The 22,740-nt window shown below is 46.1% G+C and overlaps 1 protein-coding gene across 1 annotated transcript; it reads right to left on the reverse strand.

Moving 5' to 3' along the window:
* Positions 1 to 309: 309 nt before the first annotated feature.
* Positions 310 to 19,077, reverse strand: LOC116519302 (lamin-L(III)-like). The gene is made up of 9 exons (XM_032233140.1): positions 18,707 to 19,077; positions 16,209 to 16,365; positions 13,992 to 14,117; positions 12,516 to 12,686; positions 10,073 to 10,177; positions 8,909 to 9,150; positions 5,687 to 5,936; positions 3,148 to 3,246; positions 310 to 408 (listed from the first exon to the last, which is right to left on the reverse strand). Exons 1-9 carry the CDS (start codon positions 19,075 to 19,077, stop codon positions 310 to 312), a joined length of 1,620 nt encoding a protein of 539 aa, XP_032089031.1.
* Positions 19,078 to 22,740: the final 3,663 nt, after the last annotated feature.

Genomic DNA, 22,740 nt, shown 5'->3' on the forward strand with positions numbered 1-22,740 from the left:
TTTTCAACAACCAATGACTTTACTTTATGGCGCAGTGGTTAGGGTGCAGTACTGCAGGCCACTTCAGCTGACTGCAGTTCAGCGGTTCCAATCTCACCGGCTCAAGGTTGACTCAGCCTTCCATCTTTCCGAAGTGGGTGAAATGAGAACCCAGACTGTGGGGGCGATATGCTGACTCTGTAAACCGCTTAGAGAGGGCTGAAAGCCCTATGAAGCGGTATATAAGTCTAACTGCTATTGCTATTTCACTAAGTCTCACAGCAGCAAACCGGATTTTTCTAAAGCCCATCAGCAAAATGACCAACCTTCCTAATTATTATAGAAAGGAGCTATTTCAGCCTTCTTGGCAATTTCATCTAACTGTTGATAGTTTTTTCTTTCTTTCCTATTTCTCATAAACCATGTAAGCTAAAACATTATAAGAAATTACTTTAAGGAGTTATACGGAGAAGGTAAAATAAAGAAGGAAGAAATTGACAAGTCTTTAAAGGAAAAAGGGCTACCCCCAATAGAGGAGGAAAGTAGAGGAATGCTAAACAAAGAAATAACGCAAATAGAATTGAAAAAAGCAATATTTAAACAGAAAAGGGGTAAAACACCAGGGAATTTCATCTAACTAGTGGTAGTCCCCCCCCCCTTTTCCTTTTTCTCATAAACCATATAATCTACAAGTTGTTACCAAGTTATTATGGCTAAATTGACAACGTTGGTGCAAATTTTATTAAGCAGTCTCCCCTAAACGGGGATGTGAGGTACAATTTTAAAATAGAATAGAGTAAAAAAATTGTCAAGACAGAGGGACCCAGTTTGGAGAAAGTTTCGCTCTCTTGAAATAACATACGGACAAAATATGACTTAAGCCTGCCAAATATAGAGTTTGTTTTAAACACCGTAAAGAGCCATCAGCTGAAAGGACATCCCTTTAATACAGGGGTTTCCAAACTTGTGGACTTTTAAAACTTGTGGACTTCAACTCCCAGAATTCCCCAGTCTGGGGAATTCTGGGAGTTGAAGTCCACAAGTCTTAAAGTCCCCAAGTTTGGGCACCCCTGCTTTAATAGAAAGCAAATATTTATCAGATTTGTGCCTTTAATAAGGCCGACACAGAACTAGAAGCCACCCAAACAGCAAGCGGCACAGCAAAACAGCTTAGGTCCTCTAAAACATCAAAAACCACAGGCGTTAATAATTTAACCATTTCTAAAAGTCTCCGTTGAAGGATATTCAAGTGAAAGGAATCCTTCCAGAAAAAGACACTATGTTCAAGAGCTACCCCGAGGGCTGGTAGGAACAGAAGCATTCTTTGGCCATGGATTAATACAAGAGTCCTGAATCATTCTGGATTTTAGGCCTTGTCCACTGTTGCTGGGACGGATTGGAAAGAGATGCTGAATCTGATGGGCACTTTTGACCTCCTCCCTGGATGTTCCTTCAGATCCATTCTGAAAGGAGGACAGCGTAAGGAGAGATTTCTCTGCTTTGTCTTTCCTATTGCAAATCAGCCAGGGGTGGGATTCAGCCAGTTCGTACCGGTTCAAGCAAATCTGATTCGCTGAACCGGAGGTTGCAACGACTTGCTGGCCCTTTCCACCCCTCCCCTCCCAGGAGTCTCCATCATCCTGCCAGGTAAATGCCCGGAGACTCTGGGAGGGCGAAAAATTGGCCTCCTGGAAGTCTGGAAACGGACCTCCAGAGCCCAGGGGAGGCAGTTTTTGCCTTCCTGGAGGCTCAAGAAAAGCTTCCGGAGCCTGGGGAGGGCGAAAAATGGGCTTACCGGAAGTCTGAAAAGGGGCATTCCAGCCTTCGGAGCCCGTTTTCAGCCCAGAAAATGCCCCCCCCCCCAATGGTGCAAGAGGCCGAGGAGGCCACACCCACCATGGAAATGCCCACACCAGCAACTGGGCAGAGAACCAGTTACTAACATTTTTCAATCCCACCCCTGAAATCAGCCTTGGCATTAGTCAACTTCTAGACAAAATCTCCAGCATGCTCCGATACAGCCATTTCCGTTAAAAAGAGAGGAAGCGGGTAGTATATGGCTACCATATATAATTGGAGCAAAAGGAATTCCTTCATGTAGGAATTTTTGTTGTTTGTTGGAATTTCTCCCCAGCTATTGAAAAAAAAAACTAGAATTGCGACCTCAGTACAAAGTCAGCCTTCTTGTTTGGATACATATAGGGCAGTGGTTCCCAAACTTGGCAACTTTAAGACTTGTGGACTTCAACTCCCAGAATTCTCCAGCCAGCTCTGCAGAGAAGAGCGCTTCAGAGAAGAGAAGAGAGCTTCAGAGCTCTTCTTCAGAGAAGAGAGCTGCAGAGCTGGCTGGAGAATTCTGGGAGTTGAAGTCCACAAGTCTTAAAGTTGCCAAGTTTGGGAACCACTGATATAGGGTGAAGAACCTCAGTTTACAGAGGAATAAGGAGGTTGAGAGCCTTCTTTGCAAAAAGGCCACACTTTGTGCAATATAAGCAACAGTCCGCCAAGGACTGGATACTTGATTAAATAACCCAGTGCATTTACTGTCCTCCTAAACTGAGCAAGATGTAGTTCTCGCTTGTTTCATAGCAGGCCAGAAAAAGAGAAGGTCTCTTAAGGCTCATAGAGTCAAGTCCAAGAGAGTCCTTAATCAAGACAGTATCATCCGCCATAATCCTTGCATGTTAAGTCTTTCGCTCGTTGGCCATTGGGAGTCACAAGCCTTGAGGTCGAGAAGAACAAAGGAAAGTTACAGCATCAACTCTCCGGGCGGAGCCAAACATTTCTGAAGAAAATTTTCAATTCTGGGCATCCCCATTTCGAGCTGATCCAAGTAAGGCACTGACTTCTGGCTACATGATGGGACAGCTGCGAGTCTCATTGTGCTGTGGGAAGAAATGGACAGTTTAGACCTGATGGATTCTGTGTCAGGGGTGGGGGTTGCTGGCGGTATTACTGCCGGTTCAGTGAATTTGCTTCGTTCGTGCATGGATATGCATAGTTGACCACGAATAGGTTTTTCTGCGCATGCAGAAAACGTTAAGAAAAATGAAAAAAATAAAATAATTTGCAATTAAAATTGTTCTGCGCATGGCAGCACCTGTGGCGCCACATGGGGAACCGGGGGCATGGCAGGCCTGGGTCGCTGACGGTCCCAGCGAAACGTACCTGGCTGTGAATCCCTAGTTTGGTTTGTTCTGCAGCATCTTCCACTTCTCCCTCACCTTCTCCTCTTTCCAGATACGTGATCATCCCATCTGCAATCTCCTGAATGTAGAAGACACGTAACAGAGATAAAATAGAACAGAGTTGGAAGGGACCTTGGAGGTCTTCTAGTCCAACCCCCTGCTTAGGCAGGAGACCGTACACCACTTCAGACAAATGGTTATCCAATATCTTCTTTAAAACTTCCAGTGTTGGGGCATTCACAATTTCTGGAGGCAAATTGTTCCACTGGTTAATTGTTCTAACTGTCTGGAAAATTCTCCTTAGTTCTAAGATGCTTCTCTCCTTGATGTGTTTCCACCCATTGCTTCTTGTCCTGCCCTCAGGTGCTTTGGAGAATAGCTTGACTCCCTCTTCTTTGTGGCAACCCCTGAGATATTGGAAGACTGCTCTCATGTCTCCCCTAGTCCTTCTTTTCATTAAAGTAGACATACCCAGTTCCTGCAACCATTCTTTAGTCTCCAGTCCCCTAATCATCTTTGTTGCTCTTCTCTGCACTCTTTCTAGAGTCTCCACATCTTTTCTACATCGTGGCGACCAAAACTGAATGCAGTTTTGAATGCAGCATCTGAATGCAGATGTTGATTAACTTTTTTAAAAATATATATTTTTGTGCCTTCAAGTTAGTCTTCACTCCCGGCAACTGCCTGGATAAACCCATAGAGTTTTCTTTGCAACGGTTTTGTGTTCTTCTTCTTAGCCTGAGAGTGAGTGACTGACCCAAGTGTCTAAATTAGAAACCAGAACTCGTAAGTCACCTGGTTTCTAGGCTGGCATCTTAAACCATCAAGCTAAACTGACTGAGTAATAATTGGGTAAAGTCAATTTGGTACTTACATTCCCATCACCGTCGAGGAGAACAATACCCAGGGTCTCTCCAAGTCTACATGCCCTTTGGGATTCCCAAATTAGGGTGCTAGGACTTGGTTTTAAACCCAGACTTTTCGCCCAGATCTGTAAAGAAATATTGGTACGTAAGTTAAACCCAGTTTTAAATGGCTTATGACCGATGTGAAAGAGAATGTGTATAGTTATTCAAGCAGGCTTACCGATGAGAAGCAAAATAAAGCAATTTTAAGTCCTCCCCCCACCAAGAAAGTAAGAGGACTATTAAAATTGACACTCACAGTTACTACGTGACCAGCCTGAAGAATGAATTGTGCGGGAAACTCGTACATCATGTCAGTTTCATTTCTGTGCTGCTTCCTAACCATCCATTTGCCTAGTAGTTGATCCTGCAAATCAACGTTGCATTTGAGAAACAAACTGATCTAAAGTCCTGGTGAGAAAATGTTTAACTTCTTTTGCCAAAGAATCCTAGCTTCTGGAACACCCCTTCAAGCTCATTTATTCACGTTTAGTGTTTCTATTTTGCTGTTCTCCCAGAAGCTTTAAATCCCATTTTACGGTGCCGTTGTAATACGCCGCCTCTCCAGCAGCTGACTCGGAGAAGGAGGCGTGGGAGTCAGGGTCAGCATCAAGGCAACCTGAGAGCTCCGAGGGAGAAGAGGGAATGGAGCTGTCAGGGGAGAGAGAGAGACAGAGGCAGAGCCTGGGCCGTCCATCAACCTTCAGATGGAGAGTCAGCAGCCCACAGGTCTGGAGGTGGCTGATGAGGAAGAGGAGGAACAGGTGGGTCTAGTGCCCGACGCATGGATGCACAGAAGGCAGAGGAGAGGAGAACAGTGGAAATCTATGTGCCAGTCTGTCAGGCCTGCAATTATATTCCTGTTAGGATCTTTGGCCTGCCACACTTTCTCTTATTTCATTATGCTTTTTCATTAGGGTAGTAGTTGGGAGGGGGGAATAGAAAGGAATAGGATTGTGGAATGTATTGTCGTCATTCTTTTCTAGAAGACCAAGGTCATCTTTTGTCTCTGCGCCTTTGCACCTGACTGGAAGCAGCTGGGTGGAGATGCCAGCGTGGAAGAAGACGATTGGACCATGTGATCGATTTGTGGGTGTGGGGACAAGATCATGAACTTTTAACTGGGTGGAATCCCAGGAAGTGCTTTAGAATTGGGATTCCATAGCATGATGCCAACATGTCTGTCTTATTAAATTGGAACTTTAAGGATAGCTTTGCCTTGGACTCTGATTTAATTCTGCATGATATTTGGAACGCTGACACAGTCATTGGGACGGAAGAGCCACTGTTGCTAGCGAAGCCCCACCCTAGTCCTGAGAATAAAAGGCAGGGGATGGAGATGAATAAGTGCAGCAGACAACTAATTCATCTTCCGGCTGGGCTTGTTAGCCTGTGAGATAAACTTTTTGCCCGGGGCTGCCGGCATTCCTAATAAAGGAATCTTTTGAGTTCACGTCAGAGATTTTGTCGTGTATGGCGAGCTGGGTCAGAACGGTAATTTTGAACACTCACTGAACAAATGGTTGCAAGTTGAGGGCTACCTGTCTTCCCAAAATAATAACTTTTTTCCAGATGCAAACAGACATCCAGGTGTTAGAGAAGGATGGTTTTTACCTTGTCAGAATTGTTTTTAATTTTGATGAAATTCCCTTCCATGTCAATGTCTTCTATGGAGATGCTCCCGGAAGAAGATGCTCGTTGGAGTACTTTGAAGCTCAGGCTGTGAGCCTGTGTCTTGGCCGATACGCGTTTCCGTTTCCTTCCTTGCAGGAAGAGGCGGTGGCCATGACTTACGGTGGTCCAACTCCCATCGCTTCTCCTCTCTCCTTCCCGGCTTTCAGCGGAGAATTTGGAGAGTTTCAAACTACCAAAGAAACACACAAAAAAATGTCACTCTTAAAAGCCACAACCTAAATGAAGAAGACACGGGTAATCCTCGAGTTATGATCACAATTGAGCCCAAAATTTATGTTGCTAAGTGAAACATTTGTAAAGCGAGGTTTGGTTCCACTTTACGACCTTGCCTGCCACAGTTGTTAAGCGGATCACTTCAGTTCTTTTTTTATTTTATTTTTATATATAAATTTTTATTTTATACACATAAACACATCAACAGAAACAGACACATAACTTAAAACAACTTAGGAACAATAAGTTCCATCATATATCATAGAGCAGTTCCGTATCGGTTTCTTTGCAGTTAGTGTTTTCCCTTCTATACATTTCTATCTTGCATTCATAATCTCCTTATTCGTTATCCATTTTTATGTACAATTCTATATTTATTTATAAGCTATTTATAATCAAATATTATTTATCTATATTGTGCTTTATATTTTTACTGTCATTTATTCTTTTACATACAATTATAGGTATACATTCACATAATTATTCTTTTTCTTTGCCATTCTTATACTGTTGTTATTCCATTTAAAAGGTTATAAGGTATAGTTTGGATTGCTTTGTTTACCATCCCTAGCACCTGCTGTATCACCACCTTATTTTCTCTTTCTTTTCTCCCTCCCTTCTCTACTTCCTTCCTTCTTCCTCTACTTCCCTTTCTTCCTTCCCTTACCTCTCCCCTACCCTCTTTCTTCTCCTTCCTACCCTCTCTCCTTCTCTTTCTCTCTCTTCCTCCCTCCTCTCCTTCTCTTTCTCTCCCTTCCTCCCTCCTCTCCTTCTCTTTCTCTCTCTTCCTCCCCCCTCTCCTTCTCTTTCTCTCTCTTCCTCCCTCCCCTCCTTCTCTTTCTCTCCCTTCCGCCCACCTCTCCTTACCTCTTTTTTCTTCCCTTACCTCTCCTCCACTCTTCTTCTTCCTTTCCTACTATCTTTCCTTCTCTTTCTCTCCATTCCACCTTCCACTCCTTTCCCTTCCTTCGTCCCTCCCTTCTCTACTTCCTTCCTCCTCTCCTTTCCTTCCTTCTTCCCTCCCTTTCTTTTTCTATTCTTATAGGTGTCTTTTTCAAATCCCAGTTTATGTTTTCTTGGGGATGATATTTCCACAAACCCACTTCAGTTCTTAAGTCAGTAACACGATGGTTAAAGGAGTCAGACTTTCTAGTTGACCTTGCTTGTTGAAAGGTCACAAAAGGGGATCGCATGACCCCGGGAAGACTGCGACCGTCATAAATAGGAGTCAATTGCCAAGCATCTGAATTTTGGTCATATGACTATGGAGATGGTGCAATGGTTATAGGGGTAAAAAAAATGGTCATATGTGACTTTTCCCTGTGCCATTATAACTTTGAAAGTCACTTTGAGAGCCCCGGTGGTGCAGTGGTTAGAATGCAGTACTGCAGGCTACTTCTGCCGACTGCCTGCAATTTAGCAGATTGAATCTCAATCTTGAATCTCTGCAGTTCAAATCTCACCAGGCTCAAGATTGACTCAGTCTTCCGTCCTTCTGAGGTCGCTAAGATGAGAACCCAGATTGTTGAAGGCAATAGGCTGACTCTGTAAACCACTTAGAGAGGGCTGTAAAGCACTGTGAAGTGGTATATGTCTAAGTGCTATTGCTAAGTGGGAGGGAGGGAGGGAGGGAGGGAGGGAAGGAAGGAAGGAAGGAAGGAAAGGAAGGAAGGAAAGCAAGGAAGAACCATGGGGGTGCAGGGGTTACAATACAGCATTTTAGGCTAATTGTGCTGATTGTAAGCAGTCCGATCCTGACAGGCTCAAGTTTGACTCAGCCTTCCCTCCTTCCGAGGTCGGTAAAATGAGGACCCAGATTGTTGGGGGCAAGAGGCTGACTGTGTAAACTGCTTAGAGAGGGCTGTAAAGCGGTATATAAGTGCTATTGCCATTCTGGTTGTGCATCTTGTGTGAATTTAGACTATTGGGTTTAATGCATCCTGCAAACCGGATTAAGGGTTAATTTAATAATTAAGAGGCATGTTGGTCATGAAGTGTGGGAGACGGTGTAGCATGGAGGTTAAGCTGTTGCATTGGGATTGGAGATCCAGGTTTAGGCTTCAAGAGACATGGAGGCCCAGTGGTTAGAATGCAGTACTGCAGGCTGCTTCTGTTGACCGCTAGCTGCCTGCAGTTTGGCAGATCAAATCTCACCAGGGTCAAGGTTGACTCAGCTTTCCATTCTTCCAAGTTGGGTAAACTGAGGAGCCAGATTGTTGGGGGCAAGAAGCTGACTCTGTAAACTGCTTAGAGAAGGCGGTAAAAGCACTATGAAGAGGTATATAAGTCTAAGTCCTATTGCTAAGTGGAAAAGGAGGGAAGGAGGAAGGGAGGAAGGAAAGAAGCAAGCAAGCAAGCCATAGTGGTGCAGTGGTTACAATGTAGTGTTGCAGGCTCATTCTGCCGACTGCTAGCAGTTTGATCCTGACCGGTTCAAGGTTGACTCAGCTTTCCATCCTTCCGAGGTGGGTAAAATGAGGACCCAGATTGTTGGGGGTAACAGGCTGACTCTGTAAATTGCTTAGAGAGAGCTGTAAAATTACTATGAAGTGGTATATAAATCTAAGTCCTATTGCTGTTGTCCGTCCTTCCTTCCTTCCTTCCTTCCTTCCTTCCTTCCTTCCTTCCTTTCTCCCTCCCTCCCTCCTCCCTCCCTCCCTCCCTCCCTCCCTTCCCTTCCCTTCCCTTCCTTTCCTCTGCACACTGCCAGCAGTTTGATTCTCACTGGCTCAAGGTTGACTCAGCCTTCCCTCTTTCCGAGGTCGGTCAAATGAGGACCCAGATTGTTGGGGGTAACAGGCTGACTCTGTAAACCGCTTAGAGAGGGCTGTAAAAGCACTGTGAAGCGGTATATGAGTCTAAGTGCTATTACTAAACAAACGTTATAACTCAACGGTGTACTTCCTAAGAGGAGATGTACAAGCTTACCGTTTTTCTTCTCCTTCCAGCAACACCTTGTAGGCATTGATCTCAAAGTCCAGGGACATCTTCACGTCCAACAGATCCTCATATTTGTCCAGCTGGGACTGCATCTGTTGCTGCATCTCTGCCATCTCTCTGTTTTTCTCAGCCAGGCATCTCTTGGAAGAGTCACGTTCCGTATCAATCCCCCTCTGTAGGTCCTTGATCTTAGTCTCCAGCTCTTTGATCCTGGCTCGCAATTCGGCATTCTTGGATTTTACAGAAATGGGTTTTTTTTTAAGTTTAGGCACTTCAGGCTTGAGCGCAGAGCTAAGAACAGACTGGTTCTAAGAACAGATGCCTGTTTTTAGAAGATTGAAGGGGCCCAAGCCAGCGTTGAAACCTTTATTTTGGATTTTGCCAATTTGATAGATTCGTTGTTATAGACATGGCTAGTATGTATCCTTATGCTAGCGCAGGGGTTAGAATGCGGTAATTGCAGGCTAACTCTGCCCACTGCTAAGAGTTCAATTCTGATCGGCTCAAAGTTGACTCAGCCTTCCATCTTTCTGAGATCGGTAAAATGAGGACCCAGATTGTTGGGGGCTAACTCTAAACCACTTAGAGAGGGCTGTAAAGCACTATCTCGCCATATATAAGTCCTATAAGTGCTATTTATAGAGCTAAGGTGGCGCAGTGGTTAAATGCAGCACTGCAGGCTACTTCAGCTGACTGCACTTCTGCAGTTCGGCTGTTCAAATCTCACCGGCTCAGGGTTGACTCAGCCTTCCATCCTTCCGAGGTGGGTAAAATGAGGACCCGGATTGTTGGGGGCAATATGCTGATTCTGTAAACCGCTTAGAGTGGGCTGAAAGCCCTATGAAGCGGTATTTTCTAACTTCTATTGCTATTGCTATTTCTATTTCCATTTTTACTACATAAAAGTAAAAAGTTAAAGTGTTATGCTACTAACTTATTCTACTGCATCAGAAGGAGACGCTCTTACCCTCTTACCCTATACTTTTTTCTCTTCCCCCTTTCCTCCCTTATTTCCCCCTTATTTTTATTTTTATTTGCACTTCTATATTTTATATTTTGATGAGCTAATAAAATAGTCTTCCTAATGGAAAGCCCAAGAGGCATCTACTCACTCTCGTGTATGGCCTAGTTTTCCCTGGTTTTTTGGTTTACCTGTGATGAGAGGTTATCAACCTTCAGTTTCGTTTTTTTCAGTTCCTCTTGAACAGTAGCAGCAAAATCATGCTTCTTTTCAGCATAAAGGAGGGCATTTTGTACCTGCAAAAAGAGTTTGGGTTAATAATGTTCGCTGTAGCATATCTACAAACAGGAATAAAACTATTTCCGACTTTCAGAATGTGTGTTGTAAAGTTTCATATATTTGTAATTAAAAGAATTGGGTTTTTTTTCATGTTTTCATCCAAATTGCATCCCAAAATTATCCCGAGGTCTAAGAGATTAACAGGGTTGGAAGGGACTTTGTAAGTCATATAGGTCCCACCCAGTGGTGGGTTTCAAAAATTGTTTGAACCTACTCTGTGGGTGTGGCCTCCTTTGTGGGAGTGGCTTGCCGCCCATGTGACCGGATGGGAGTGGCTTGCCGCCCATGTGACTGGATATGAGGATGCCGACGACACTTGTCAGAACCACCTTAAATTACCTCACACACAGCACTGGCATGCATAAGAATATGATGTATGCTTGTTTTTTAAAAGGCATCTTTGGTTTGCGTTAAAACAACTTCAACACACGCAATGTTCTGATTGCACCACAAACGCAGTAGTCATCCTTACCTTTCACAGAGGCACTGAGTTTTATAAATAGGAGCATGATAGTGTAGAATAATCATATCCAAGGACCAGTGGTGGGTTTCAAAAAATTTTGGAACCTCTTCTGTAGGTGATGCCTGCTTTCCGGGTCCACTGGTGGAACCTCTTCTAACTGGTTCGGTAGATTTGACGAACCGGTTCTACTGAATAGGTGCGAACTGATAGGAACCCACCTCTGGTCCCACCCAAGCAGGAGACCCTACACCATTTTCTGACAAATCACAGTCCAATCTGTTTTTGAAACTCTCAAGTGATGAAGCTCCCACAACTCCTGTTCCATTGGTTGATTGTTCCCACTGTCAGAAATTTTCTCCTTATTTCCAGGTTAAATCTTATCTTGTTCATTTTCCATCCATGATTCCTTGTCTTGCCTACAGGTGCCTTGGAAAATAACTTGACTCCCTCCTCTTTGTGGCAGCCCCTCAAATATTGGAAGACTGCTATCGTGTCTCCCCTGGTCCTTCTCTTCTCTAGACTAGCCATGCCCAGTTCCTGCAACTGTTCATTGTATGTTTTAGCCTCTGGTCTCCTAATCATTCTGGTTGTTCTTCTCTGCACTTTTTCTACAGTCTTAACATCTTTTTATAGTGTGATGACCAAAATGATCCCAAGGGACATTTTAAATTCAGGAATCTGAGTTCTGGATTCCCCCAAATATTTCAGCTTGGTGTTCCTCATTGTCTCTTGTTCAGTGGCTCGAGATTCATCTCAATCTTATAAAATGCCTTCCTTCATAAACTGTAGATTGCCGTTTCTCCATATGTCATCTTTCCAACCATCCCCAAAGCAGTCCTTTCAATATTCCATGGTTCAACTATGGATTTAATGTCTAGACTCAACCAACTAACCAGCTTCTGGCTCCTTTGATAATGAAGCACTTATGGCCTTTTAGAAGTTGCTGGTGTTCCAACATTCTTCACCACTGGATTGTGCCAATTAGGGTTGCTTTATATAATTTTATATATAATAATTCCTACAGAGGAATTATTGAGTCTGTCATCTGCACCTCTGTAACTGACTGGTTTGGTTCTGCAACCCAACAAGACAGACACAGACTTCAGAGGACAATCAGAACTGCAGGAAAAACAATTACTGCAAACCTGCCTTTCATTGAGGACCTGTACACTGCACGAGTCAAAAAGAGGGCTGTGAAAATATCTACAGACCCCTCACATCCTGGACATAAAGCCTTCCATCCTTCCGAGGTAGGTGAAATGAGGACCCAGACTGTGGGGGCGATATGCTGACTCTGTAAACCGCTTAGAGAGGGCTGAAAGCCCTATGAAGCGGTATATAAGTCTAACTGCTATTGCTACTGCTATTGTTTCAACTCCTACCCTCAAAAGGGCACTTCACACCAGAACAACTAGACACAAAGACAGTTTATTCCAAAATGCCATCACTCTGCTAAACAAATAATTCCCTCAACAATGTCAAACCATTCACTAAGTCTGCATTACTATTACTATTAATCTTCTCATCATGTATATTGAGAGCGTATGCACCAAAGACAAATTCCTTGTGTATCAATCACACTTGGCCAATAAAGAATTCTATTCTATTCTATTCTATTCTATTCTATTACCTCTCCTATACCATACCATATCATTCCATTCCATTCCATTCCATTCTATTCTTTGATTTGTAGAGTTATAGATTCCTCATTATTGGTTTCACAATTATTTATTTGAATCCTCAAAAGAAAAAGTGGTCCATGGAAATATATGGCTTTGAGTAGACAACACAATATTTTCCCTTTCCATTAAGACTCTTCCCATTTAACTCACTTTGGCTTGGAAATTTTGCTCCACTTGATCTTTGTACTTCTTGATTTGTTCTTCATTCTCTTTTCTGAGCTCTTGGAGAGAATTCACTAGTTTAGCTTCATTTTCCTGTTCGTAGCCAGATACAATTTCTTGAATCCTCCTCTCGTAAAATTGCTTCTCGTTCTTGAGTTCCTGAGAGGAAAAAGAAACCGAGTCGCAAAGGAAGGATTTTGTTGACTTAATCCCTAAACAATGGCTTTTGATTCAATTGTGGGTTGAGTTTGGATATTCCTAACGCAACAACACCCAAAATAACGCAAATCCACAAATATGTTCTCGTCTTTTGTAAAAATTTAAAGGATGCCACTTGGCCTGGGAATTGTGGGGTCCTTGGCGCTGTCTCAGCTTGGTTGTTTTCCTGCAGACATCTCGTCACCTGTCTAGGCAACATCATCAGTACATGATTAGTTCATATTCTCTGTTTTAATTGGAATCTTCTCTTATTACTCTGGCTTCTCAAATCTCTCTGATGGTCAGATTTTAGACTGCAAATTTGGGGGAACGAGAGTTTAACTCATTTCAGAAGTTATGGACTGCTGCCCATGTTGATGGCTCAAACTCAAGGCCCGGGGGCTGAATCCGGGGCCTTGAGTTTGACACCCCTGTATCAAACTGTGGGGTATTTCGATCTGGCCTGTAGGGCCATCCTGAAACAGCAAAGGACTGGCCCGTGGTTTCTCTGCCAGCAAAAATTGAGCTTGGGAGAGACGCATGTGGCTGGCAGAGGGTTGCAGGAACGCATGGCAGGCAAAAATGGAGCTTGGGAGCCCATTTTCGCTGCTGAAGCGCTTGGATTGCTACAGGTCCCCCCTCCCGATACGAGGAATGCCGAACTCGCCATGCCCCCTGTCAGTGGTGGGTTTCAAAAATTGTTTGAACCTGTGGGTGTGGCCTCCTTTGTGGGAGTGGCTTGCCACCCATGTGACCGGATATGAAGATGCCGACGACACTTGTCAGAACCACCTTAAATTACCTCACGCACAGCACTGGCATGCATAAGAATAGGATGTCAACTTGTTTTTTAAAAGGCATCTTTGGTTTGCGTTAAAACCACTTCAACACACGCAATGTTCTGATTGCACCACAAACGCAGTAGTCATCCTTACCTTTCACAGAGGCACTGAGTTTTATAAATAGGAGCATGACTGTAGAATAATCATATTCAAGGACCAGTGGTGGGTTTCAAAAAATTTTGGAACCTCTTCTGTAGGTGTGGCCTGCTTTCCGGGTCCACTGCTGGAACCTCTTCTAACCGGTTCGGTAGATTTGACGAACCGGTTCTACCGAATAGGTGCAAACTGGTAGGAACCCACCTCTGCCCCCTGTCCCCTTCCAAGGTCAAACACAACCCTAATGCAGCCCTCAATGAAATCAAGTTTGATACCCCTGCTCTACCGGAATGGATCAAATCGGCATTTTGCAACCGACCATACATACATTTTCATGGAAGCTCTTCAGAAACTCCACTTGTTCTTGGAAAGATGTCCCTTGATTTTCCAACTCTGCTCGTTTCAACTTCTCATTCTGCAGTTCATTCCTGGAGCTTTCCAGCAGCTCCTTCAGCTAGGAAAGGATTTAAAAAGAACAACACCCAACAAACGTTCGTTACGCTCGAGCCAGCATTTGCACAAGTTATCCTAAAGCAGTGTTTCTCAACCTTGGCAACTTGAAGATGTCCGGACTTCAACTCCCAGAATTCCCCCGCCAGCTGGCTGGGGAATTCTGGGAGTTGAAATCCGGACATCTTCAAGTTGCCAAGGTTGAGAAACACTGTCCTAAAGGTTACGGTTTTAGGAGTTAGGATTTCCCGCTAAGATTCCTGTCTGAAGTGAATCACCCGTCTTTCAAGATTCGCATCCTCCCGTACCCTAAAGGCAAGCCATTTCAAGTCAGCCTATTCCAGCGTATCATTTTAGGCCATAAAACAGCATGCAAGCTTTTGTTATTCTTACTAATTGTAGATAAAACAAACATGCATTGCCATGTATTTCAGCATGTAAGGCCGATTAGGTTCACGCCCTAAAACATGTAATGTAGTTTGTTTTGGCTTGGCGTACTGTGTGATTCTAAGCCAACTTTGTGTATCAGGGACATCATGTCACTAACCCAATTAGAACTGCCAGTTAATAAGCCATGGAGTAACAAGCAACCTAATGAAGATGTTGGCATCAGCAGAGATTCTTAAAACCAGCATGGATTAGATAGCTGACATCTTCCTCCCTAAGATATACGAGTACATTTCTTCTACGGCATTTCAAGGTGAGCGCTTAGGAAAGCAAATAAAGATTAATTTTGGGGGGATGAGGTCATTTTGGTTTTTTTGGAAACTTTTAGTGCCATCCAAGAGTGGCATGATTGTGGAGCTCTCTCGATGGGAGGGGATTTGGCGGATGGCTGGGTGTGTCTTTTTAGGTTGAAAAGTCCATTCAAGGTCAAACGGTACGATTGTGAATACCTCTCCCCAAATATTATAGAAAAGTCTATGCCTCCGGGGATCTCATTCGCAAGGAAATCAAACCCAGATACAAGATGGTCCTTGACTTAAGAGTTTGTTTGGTGACCATTCAAAGATATAACAGCACTGAAAAAAAATGATGTATAGCAATATCACTTAGACTTATATACCTCTTCATAGTGCTTTTACAGTCCTCTCTAAGAGATTTACAGAATCAGCATATTGTCCCCAACAATCTGGGTCCTCACTCTACCCACCTCAGAAGGATGGAATGGCTGAGTCAACCTTGAGCCTGGTGAGATTTGAACTGCTGGCAGTGGACAGAGGGAAGGAAGGAAAGGGAAGGGAAGGGAAGGGAAGGGGGGAAGGAAGGAAGGAAGGAAGGAAGGAAGGAAGGAAGGAAGGAAGGAAGGACAACAGCAATAGCACTTAGACTTATATACTGCTTCACAGTGCTTTACAGCCCTCTCTAAGCAGTTTACAGAGTCAGCCTCTTGCCCCCAACAATCTGGGTCCTCATTTTACCCACTTCGGAAGGATGGAAGGCTGAGTCAACCTTGAGCCTGGTGAGATTTGAACTGCTGAACTGCAGCTAGCATTCAGCTGAACTATAAGGTCCCTTCCGACTCTTGATAATCTGAAGTAGCCTGCAGTACTGCACTCTAGCTACTGTGCCCCCTTGGCTCAATGAGCACTGAGTTATGACTCAATGACATGACCATTTTTCACACTTACGACTCATAGTCACGGGATCAACATTCAGCCACTTGGCAACTGACTCATATTTATGACGGTTGCAGTGTCCTCGGTGTGTGTGTGTGTCATGTGATCCCATTTGGCAATCTTCTTGACAGCAAAGTCAATGGGGAAGCCAGATTCACTTAACAACCGTGTTACTAATTTAACATTCGCAGTGACTCACTTAACAGCCGTGGCAGGAAAGGTTGTAAAATGGGGCAAAACTCCCTTAACAACTGTCTCGCCTTAGCAATGGAAATTTTGGACTCCCTTGTGGGTCGTATGTCGAGGATGAACCTGTACTACAGGAATCCGGGTTTCCAGCATGCAGAGATCCAGAATCCCCCCCTTCAGCAGGACAAAATAAACCCAGAAGCAAAATAAATATGCAGTATGGATAATAACGACCAGCCCCCACAATTTCGACAAGACGGTTGAGATTTCTCCGAAGAATCCCTTACAGAGGTCGCTTGGTTCCTGGATTCTTGAAGCTCTTTCTGCAAACTCCGTTGCGTGTGTAATGCGGTCGCCAGATCAGCCTCTCTGGAGTTTAGCTGAGCAACCAGATCCCCCACTCGAGCGACTGCCGAGCTCAATTCATTTTCTCTTTTAGTATTCCTGCAAACAAAGTGAGTTGCATCAGAAGATGGACAAAACCTTTGCCAGACCAATTCTCGGATACAGTTCATCCGCCTGGAATCCACACTGTATATCGGACAATTAATACAATCGAGCGAGTTCAGAGGTATTTCACGAGAAGAGGCCTCCACTCCTCTGCTCACAACAGAATCCCTTACGCCACCAGGCTCGAAATTTTGGCCTTGGACCATCTGGAACTACGCCGCCTACAGTCTGTCCTAAGCATAGTACACAAAATTGTCTGCTACAACGTCCTACCTGTCAACCATTACTTCAGTAATACTTGGGCAAACAATCGATACAAACTCAAGGTAAACCGCTCCAAACTCGATTGCAGAAAATACGACTTCAGCAACAGAGTGGTCAACGCCTGGAATGCTCTACCTGACTCCGTTGTTACATCCTCAAACCCCCATAACTTCAACCTCAAACTGTCTACCATGGACCTCACCCCATTCCTAGGAGGTCCGTAAAGCGGGCGTGCATAAGCGCACCAGTGTGCCTACCGTCCCTGTCCTACTTTCCCCATTTATTTATACTCATTTCCTTTGTTCATGTCCATGTTTATACTTATGCCTGTTATCTTCTACATGTTTGACAAACTAAATAAATTAAAAAAATGAATGAAATAATAATAAAGATGGCTTGTCATCTTAAGGTGTGTTCTTTAAAACAGCTTCCAGCTGGGTTTTGGAATGCTAGCAGATCGCTTGCTTGTCTAGCACACATAACATCTGCATACTGGTTGTTTTGCTCTCCCAGCTCGTGAGTTACGTTTAGGAGATGGTGTGAAAATCCGGTTTTGTGGTGGAACCAAATCCCTGGCACGACAAAACTGCGCTCGCTGACGTCATCAACAGGGCGACAACAGCGAGCGCGGAGAAAGAAGGGCGCTTTAAATAGCGCTTTGAAAGCAAGCCGATTCAAGTTAAGGTAAGGGTTATGTTTAGGGTTAGGTTTAGGGTTAGGTTAAGGGTTAGGGTTAGGTTAAGGGTTAGGTTAAGGGTTAGGTTTAGAGTTAGGTTTAGGGTTAGGTTTAGGGTTAGGTTAAGGGTTAGGTTTAGGATTAGGTTTAGGGAGGTTAGGTTTAGGTTTAGGGGTTAATTTTAGGTTTAGCGTTTACAGCGTGCTTCTGTCTCTGCGCTGTTGTCGCGCTGTGATGATGTCAGCTACACGGTTTCGTCGAGCGCCCTCTAGTCGAACGCGGTTTTGTGGTGGAACCGTGAAAATCAGGCCTCTGTACTGATTCCACAAACCACCGCTTAACATAATGTGAAGCGCCAGTCCAAACTGCTGAACTTAAAACTCCCTGAAGGTCATCCAAGCAGAGAGATCCAATTTTAACAAATGACATTTCACCAATCCATAAAAGAAATACCAATAACATTGTGCCTGAGCCATGGGAACAAGCCGTTAATCAACCATCCTGTGATTGTACCATCACATAGAAAAACAGTTCCAGTAACCAAGTTTAAATTAACCAGGAATTTATACATGATGCGAGGACAGCCACAATACCCGTGAGGTGGGATGGATTGAGCAGGCAAAGGACTGCCCCAAAAGCACCCAAACCAGCTTTTATGCCCATTGACGGGTCATTTGCCACCAAGTTACCCTGCTGGTATGGCCTAGAGATAGGGCTCACGACTCACAATGAGGAGGTTGTGAGTTCAATCCTAGGTAGAGACCAGAGGTGGGTTCCTACCAGTTTGCACCTATTCGGTAGATTCATCAAATCTATCGAACCGGTTAGAAGAGGTTCCACCAGTGGACCTGGAAAGCAGGCCACACCTACAGAAGAGGTTCCAAAAATTTTTGGAACCCACCACTGGTAGAGGCAGATGTAGGGTCCCCTGCTTGGGCTTGATGATCTGCAAGACCCCTTCCAACTCTCTTAATCTGTTAATGTTGGCCTAAGAAACCACGTATATTTTTCTCCCATCCTGTTCCTTCAAGGGAGGCCTAGACCTCCTTGCCACCTGGTTTCTAGGCCAGCCCCTTAACCACCAAACTAGCTCTCATCCAATTTATCCAGTAGCCTAATGGGTGAAAAGAAAGCAAAGGGTTTAGCAGGTTGTGTGAACTCGGCTTCCCTTCCACTCCCACCCACCCCAGTTCCTTTTTGGGGAGGGTGTCACTGCCGGCTGAGCTGAAACGGGATTTGTGGCTTATAAAAAGGAACCTGCTTTGACACAACAGGGGGGGGAAGCAACCGGCCTCAAACCATCCGCGTTTCATTTCTCCGGGGACGCGCCGTTGGCCGTTGGAACCCAGCCGTCGCCGGCCCCGTTGGAAAGAGCCTTCCCGGCGCCGGACTGACCTGGCCAGGAGCTGCCGGTGCTCTTCGCGCAGCTTGTCCACCGCCGCCTGCAAGGCCGACTCTCGCAAAGCTCGCTGCTCCAACGCCTGGCGCGCCTTGTCCAGCTCCCTCTCGTAGCTGCTCCGCAGGGAGCCCAGGTCCCGGCTGCTGTCCTCCTCGCACCGGCCCAGGCGGAGTAGCAACGCCGCTTTGGTCCCCTCCAAGGCCTGCACGCGTTGGATGTAGGCGGCCAAGCGGTTGTTGAGCTGGCGCAGTTCCACATTCTCCCGCCGGGATCTCCGCACCTCCGGGCTGGCCAAGGGGCTCAACAAGAGGTCGGAAGCCAGCCCGCTGTCCGACTCCGCCGTGGAAACTCTGGCCGAGGTGTCCATCGGGATGGAAGGCGAGAGAAGGATGCCGGCTGGCCAGGAGGACTTGCGCAAACACGCCCCGCGCGGGGCAACGGCCGGGCTCTTTTAAGGGGACAGCGGCCGCGCTTGGAGGACGATGCTCCGCCGGGTCGGGAGCTGGAGGCCGGGCGGAGGGTATGTTTTGGGCTCCGTCCGCTTTCCCTTCCACGCGGGGCAAGGGACGCGTGGAAAGCCATGTCCAAGCTTGGCCAGGCGTTCCACGGAGCCGCCAGCGCCTCGCGTCTCCTTTAACCAACCGGGGCGCGCAAAAAAAGAGGCGGGGGTCGGTTGCCAAAGCGCGGGCACGTGCGCTCTCACCGGGTCATTCGTTTTAAAAAAAAGAGAAAAAGGTGCCAGCATCAAAATGGCCCGCAGGACTAAAAGGAAAGAGGACGCAGGTAGAGATGATGGCAAGGTTGCGAACTCTCCAGAATATCACTGATGGGCTGGGGTGACTACGCTGATTGTTCTCCGGTTAAATGGCTGGAAAACCGAGCCATGAGGAGAACGGAGTGATGATGTTACCTAGTTGGGGAAAGAAAGGTTTGCAAGCAAATAATGTACAGGTGGGCCCTCATTTTAGGATGTTTCATTACCCATCTAGGTAATATCATCACTGCTAGAAGGAAGGGGGGCTTGTGGAGAGGAGGAGGAGGAGGAGGAGGAGGAGGAGGAGGAGGAGGAGGAGGAGGAGGAGGAGGAGGAGGAGGAGGAGGAGGAGGAGGAGGAGGAGGAGGAGGAGGAGGAGGAGGAAGAAGAAGTAGTGCTGTGGGGTCCTTGCTGCTTTCTAAGCTTGCTTGTTTTCTTGCAGATGTTTCATTACCCATCTAGGTAACATCATCACTGCTAGAAGGAAGGGGGGCTTATGGAGAGGAGGAGGAGGAGGAGGAGGAGGAGGAGGAGGAGGAGGAGGAGGAGGAAGAGGAAGAAGTAGTGCTGTGGGGTCCTTGCTGCTTTCTAAGCTTGCTTGTTTTCTTGCAGATGTTTCATTACCCATCTAGGTAACATCATCACTGCTAGAAGGATGGGAGGCTTGTGGAGAGGAGGAGGAGGAGGAGGAGGAGGAGGAGGAGGAGGAGGAGGAGGAGGAGGCGGCAGCAGCAGCAGCAGCGCTGTGGGGTCCTTGCTGCTCTCTCAGCTTCCTTGTTTTCTTGCAGACGTTTCATTACCCATCTAGGTAACATCATCACTGCTAGAAGGAAGGGGGGCTTGTGGAGAGGAGGAGGAGGAGGAGGAGGAGGAGGAGGAGGAGGAGGAGGAGGAGGAGGAGGAGGAGGAGGAGGAGGAGGAGGAGGAGGGAGGAGGAGGAGGAGGAGGAGGAGGAAGAAGTAGTGCTGTGGGGTCCTTGCTGCTTTCTAAGCTTGCTTGTTTTCTTGCAGATGTTTCATTACCCATCTAGGTAACATCATCACTGCTAGAAGGATGGGAGGCTTGTGGAGAGGAGGAGGAGGAGGACGAGGAGGAGGAGGAGGAGGCAGCAGCAGCGCTGTGGGGTCCTTGCTGCTCTCTCAGCTTCCTTGTTTTCTTGCAGACATTTCATTACCCAACTAGGTAACATCATCAGTGCTACAAAGGAGTAGGGACTGCTTTCTGTTTATATTCTGGTGACTTGCCTATCTCTGTGTGTGTGTGTGTGTTGTGGGTCTTAGAGATTATTAGGTTGGGCTGTTTATTGATGGCTCTTTGGCAGTTTCTGGATTGGGGCATTGCTTCCTTGATTGTTGGTCTGAAGTTGACCTTGGAGTAAATCTATGCTGATGTGGTTGCTGATTACTAGTGGAGAGATGCTGGAGTTCTTTTTTGTCCTCTTTTGAGTGGGTGGGTTGTCTCTTTTGCATAGGCTATGCCAAAGAGCCACCAGTAAACAGCCCAACCAAAGAATCTTTAAGACCACCCCCACCCACACAGACAAGCAAGTCACCATAAACTGACAGCAAACAGCACTCCTAACTAGCACTAATGATGTTACCTAGTTGGGTAATGAAACGTCTGCAAGAAAACAAGCAAGCTTAGAGAGCAGCAAGGACCCCACAGCACTACTTCTTCCTCTTCCTCCTCCTCCTCCTCCTCCTCCTCCTCCTCCTCCTCCTCCTCCTCCTCCTCCTCTCCATAAGCCCCCCTTCCTTCTAGCAGTGATGATGTTACCTAGTTGGGTAATGAAACGTCTGCAAGAAAACAAGCAAGCTTAGAGAGCAGCAAGGACCCCACAGCCGCTGCCTCCTCCTCCTCCTCCTCTCCACAAGCCCCCTTTCCTTCTAGCAGTGATGATGTTACCTAGATGGGTAATAAAACGTCTGCAAGAAAACAAGCAAGCTTAGAGAGCAGCAAGGACCCCACAGCCGCTGCCGCCTCCTCCTCCTCCTCCTCTCCACAAGCCCCCTTTCCTTCTAGCAGTGATGATATTACCTAGATGGGTAATAAAACGTCTGCAAGAAAACAAGCAAGCTTAGAGAGCAGCAAGGACCCCACAGCCGCTGCCTCCTCCTCCTCCTCCTCCTCTCCACAAGCCCCCTTTCCTTCTAGCAGTGATGATATTACCTAGATGGGTAATAAAACGTCTGCAAGAAAACAAGCAAGCTTAGAGAGCAGCAAGGACCCCACAGCCGCTGCCTCCTCCTCCTCCTCCTCTCCACAAGCCCCCTTTCCTTCTAGCAGTGATGATGTTACCTAGATGGGTAATAAAACGTCTGCAAGAAAACAAGCAAGCTTAGAGAGCAGCAAGGACCCCACAGCCGCTGCCTCCTCCTCCTCCTCCTCCTCTCCACAAGCCCCCTTTCCTTCTAGCAGTGATGATATTACCTAGATGGGTAATAAAACGTCTGCAAGAAAACAAGCAAGCTTAGAGAGCAGCAAGGACCCCACAGCCGCTGCCTCCTCCTCCTCCTCCTCCTCTCCACAAGCCCCCTTTCCTTCTAGCAGTGATGATGTTACCTAGATGGGTAATAAAACGTCTGCAAGAAAACAAGCAAGCTTAGAGAGCAGCAAGGACCCCCACAGCCGCTGCCTCCTCCTCCTCCTCCTCCTCTCCACAAGCCCCCTTTCCTTCTAGCAGTGATGATATTACCTAGATGGGTAATAAAACGTCTGCAAGAAAACAAGCAAGCTTAGAGAGCAGCAAGGACCCCACAGCCGCTGCCTCCTCCTCCTCCTCCTCCTCTCCACAAGCCCCCTTTCCTTCTAGCAGTGATGATATTACCTAGATGGGTAATAAAACGTCTGCAAGAAAACAAGCAAGCTTAGAGAGCAGCAAGGACCCCACAGCCGCTGCCTCCTCCTCCTCCTCCTCCTCTCCACAAGCCCCCTTTCCTTCTAGCAGTGATGATGTTACCTAGATGGGTAATAAAACGTCTGCAAAAAAACAAGCAAGCTTAGAGAGTAGCAAGGACTCCACAGCTGCCTCCTCCTCCTCCCCCCTCCTCCTCCTCCTCCTCCTCCTCCTCTTCACAAGCCCCCCTTCCTTCTAGCAGTGATGATGTTACCTAGATGGGTAATGAAACGTCTGCAAGAAAACAAGGAAACTGAGAGAGCAGCAAGGTGCCCTCATTTCAACTTTGAGCTACAAATATTCTCCTTTATTGGTGTTACGACAATTAGGATTGAAATCAAGACTGCCTGTGTTTTCCAGCTTACCTGATGAATTGGGTT

The sequence above is a fragment of the Thamnophis elegans genome, chromosome 16 (assembly GCF_009769535.1).
Source record: "Thamnophis elegans isolate rThaEle1 chromosome 16, rThaEle1.pri, whole genome shotgun sequence".
NCBI classification, from domain to species: domain Eukaryota; kingdom Metazoa; phylum Chordata; class Lepidosauria; order Squamata; family Colubridae; genus Thamnophis; species Thamnophis elegans.

What these genes read in the sequence shown, in the direction of transcription:
- LOC116519302 (XM_032233140.1), bottom strand. Translation starts at nt 19,077, where the DNA reads ATGGACACCTCGGCCAGAGTTTCCACGGCGGAGTCGGACAGCGGGCTG. An exon ending in AGCAAAATTTCCAAGCCAAA is followed by an intron (nt 10,178 to 12,515) that starts GTGAGTTAAATG and finishes CTCTTTTTGCAG; the next exon opens with GTACAAAATGCCCTCCTTTA. An exon ending in TTAAAAACAATTCTGACAAG is followed by an intron (nt 3,247 to 5,686) that starts GTAAAAACCATC and finishes TTCTACATTCAG; the next exon opens with GAGATTGCAGATGGGATGAT.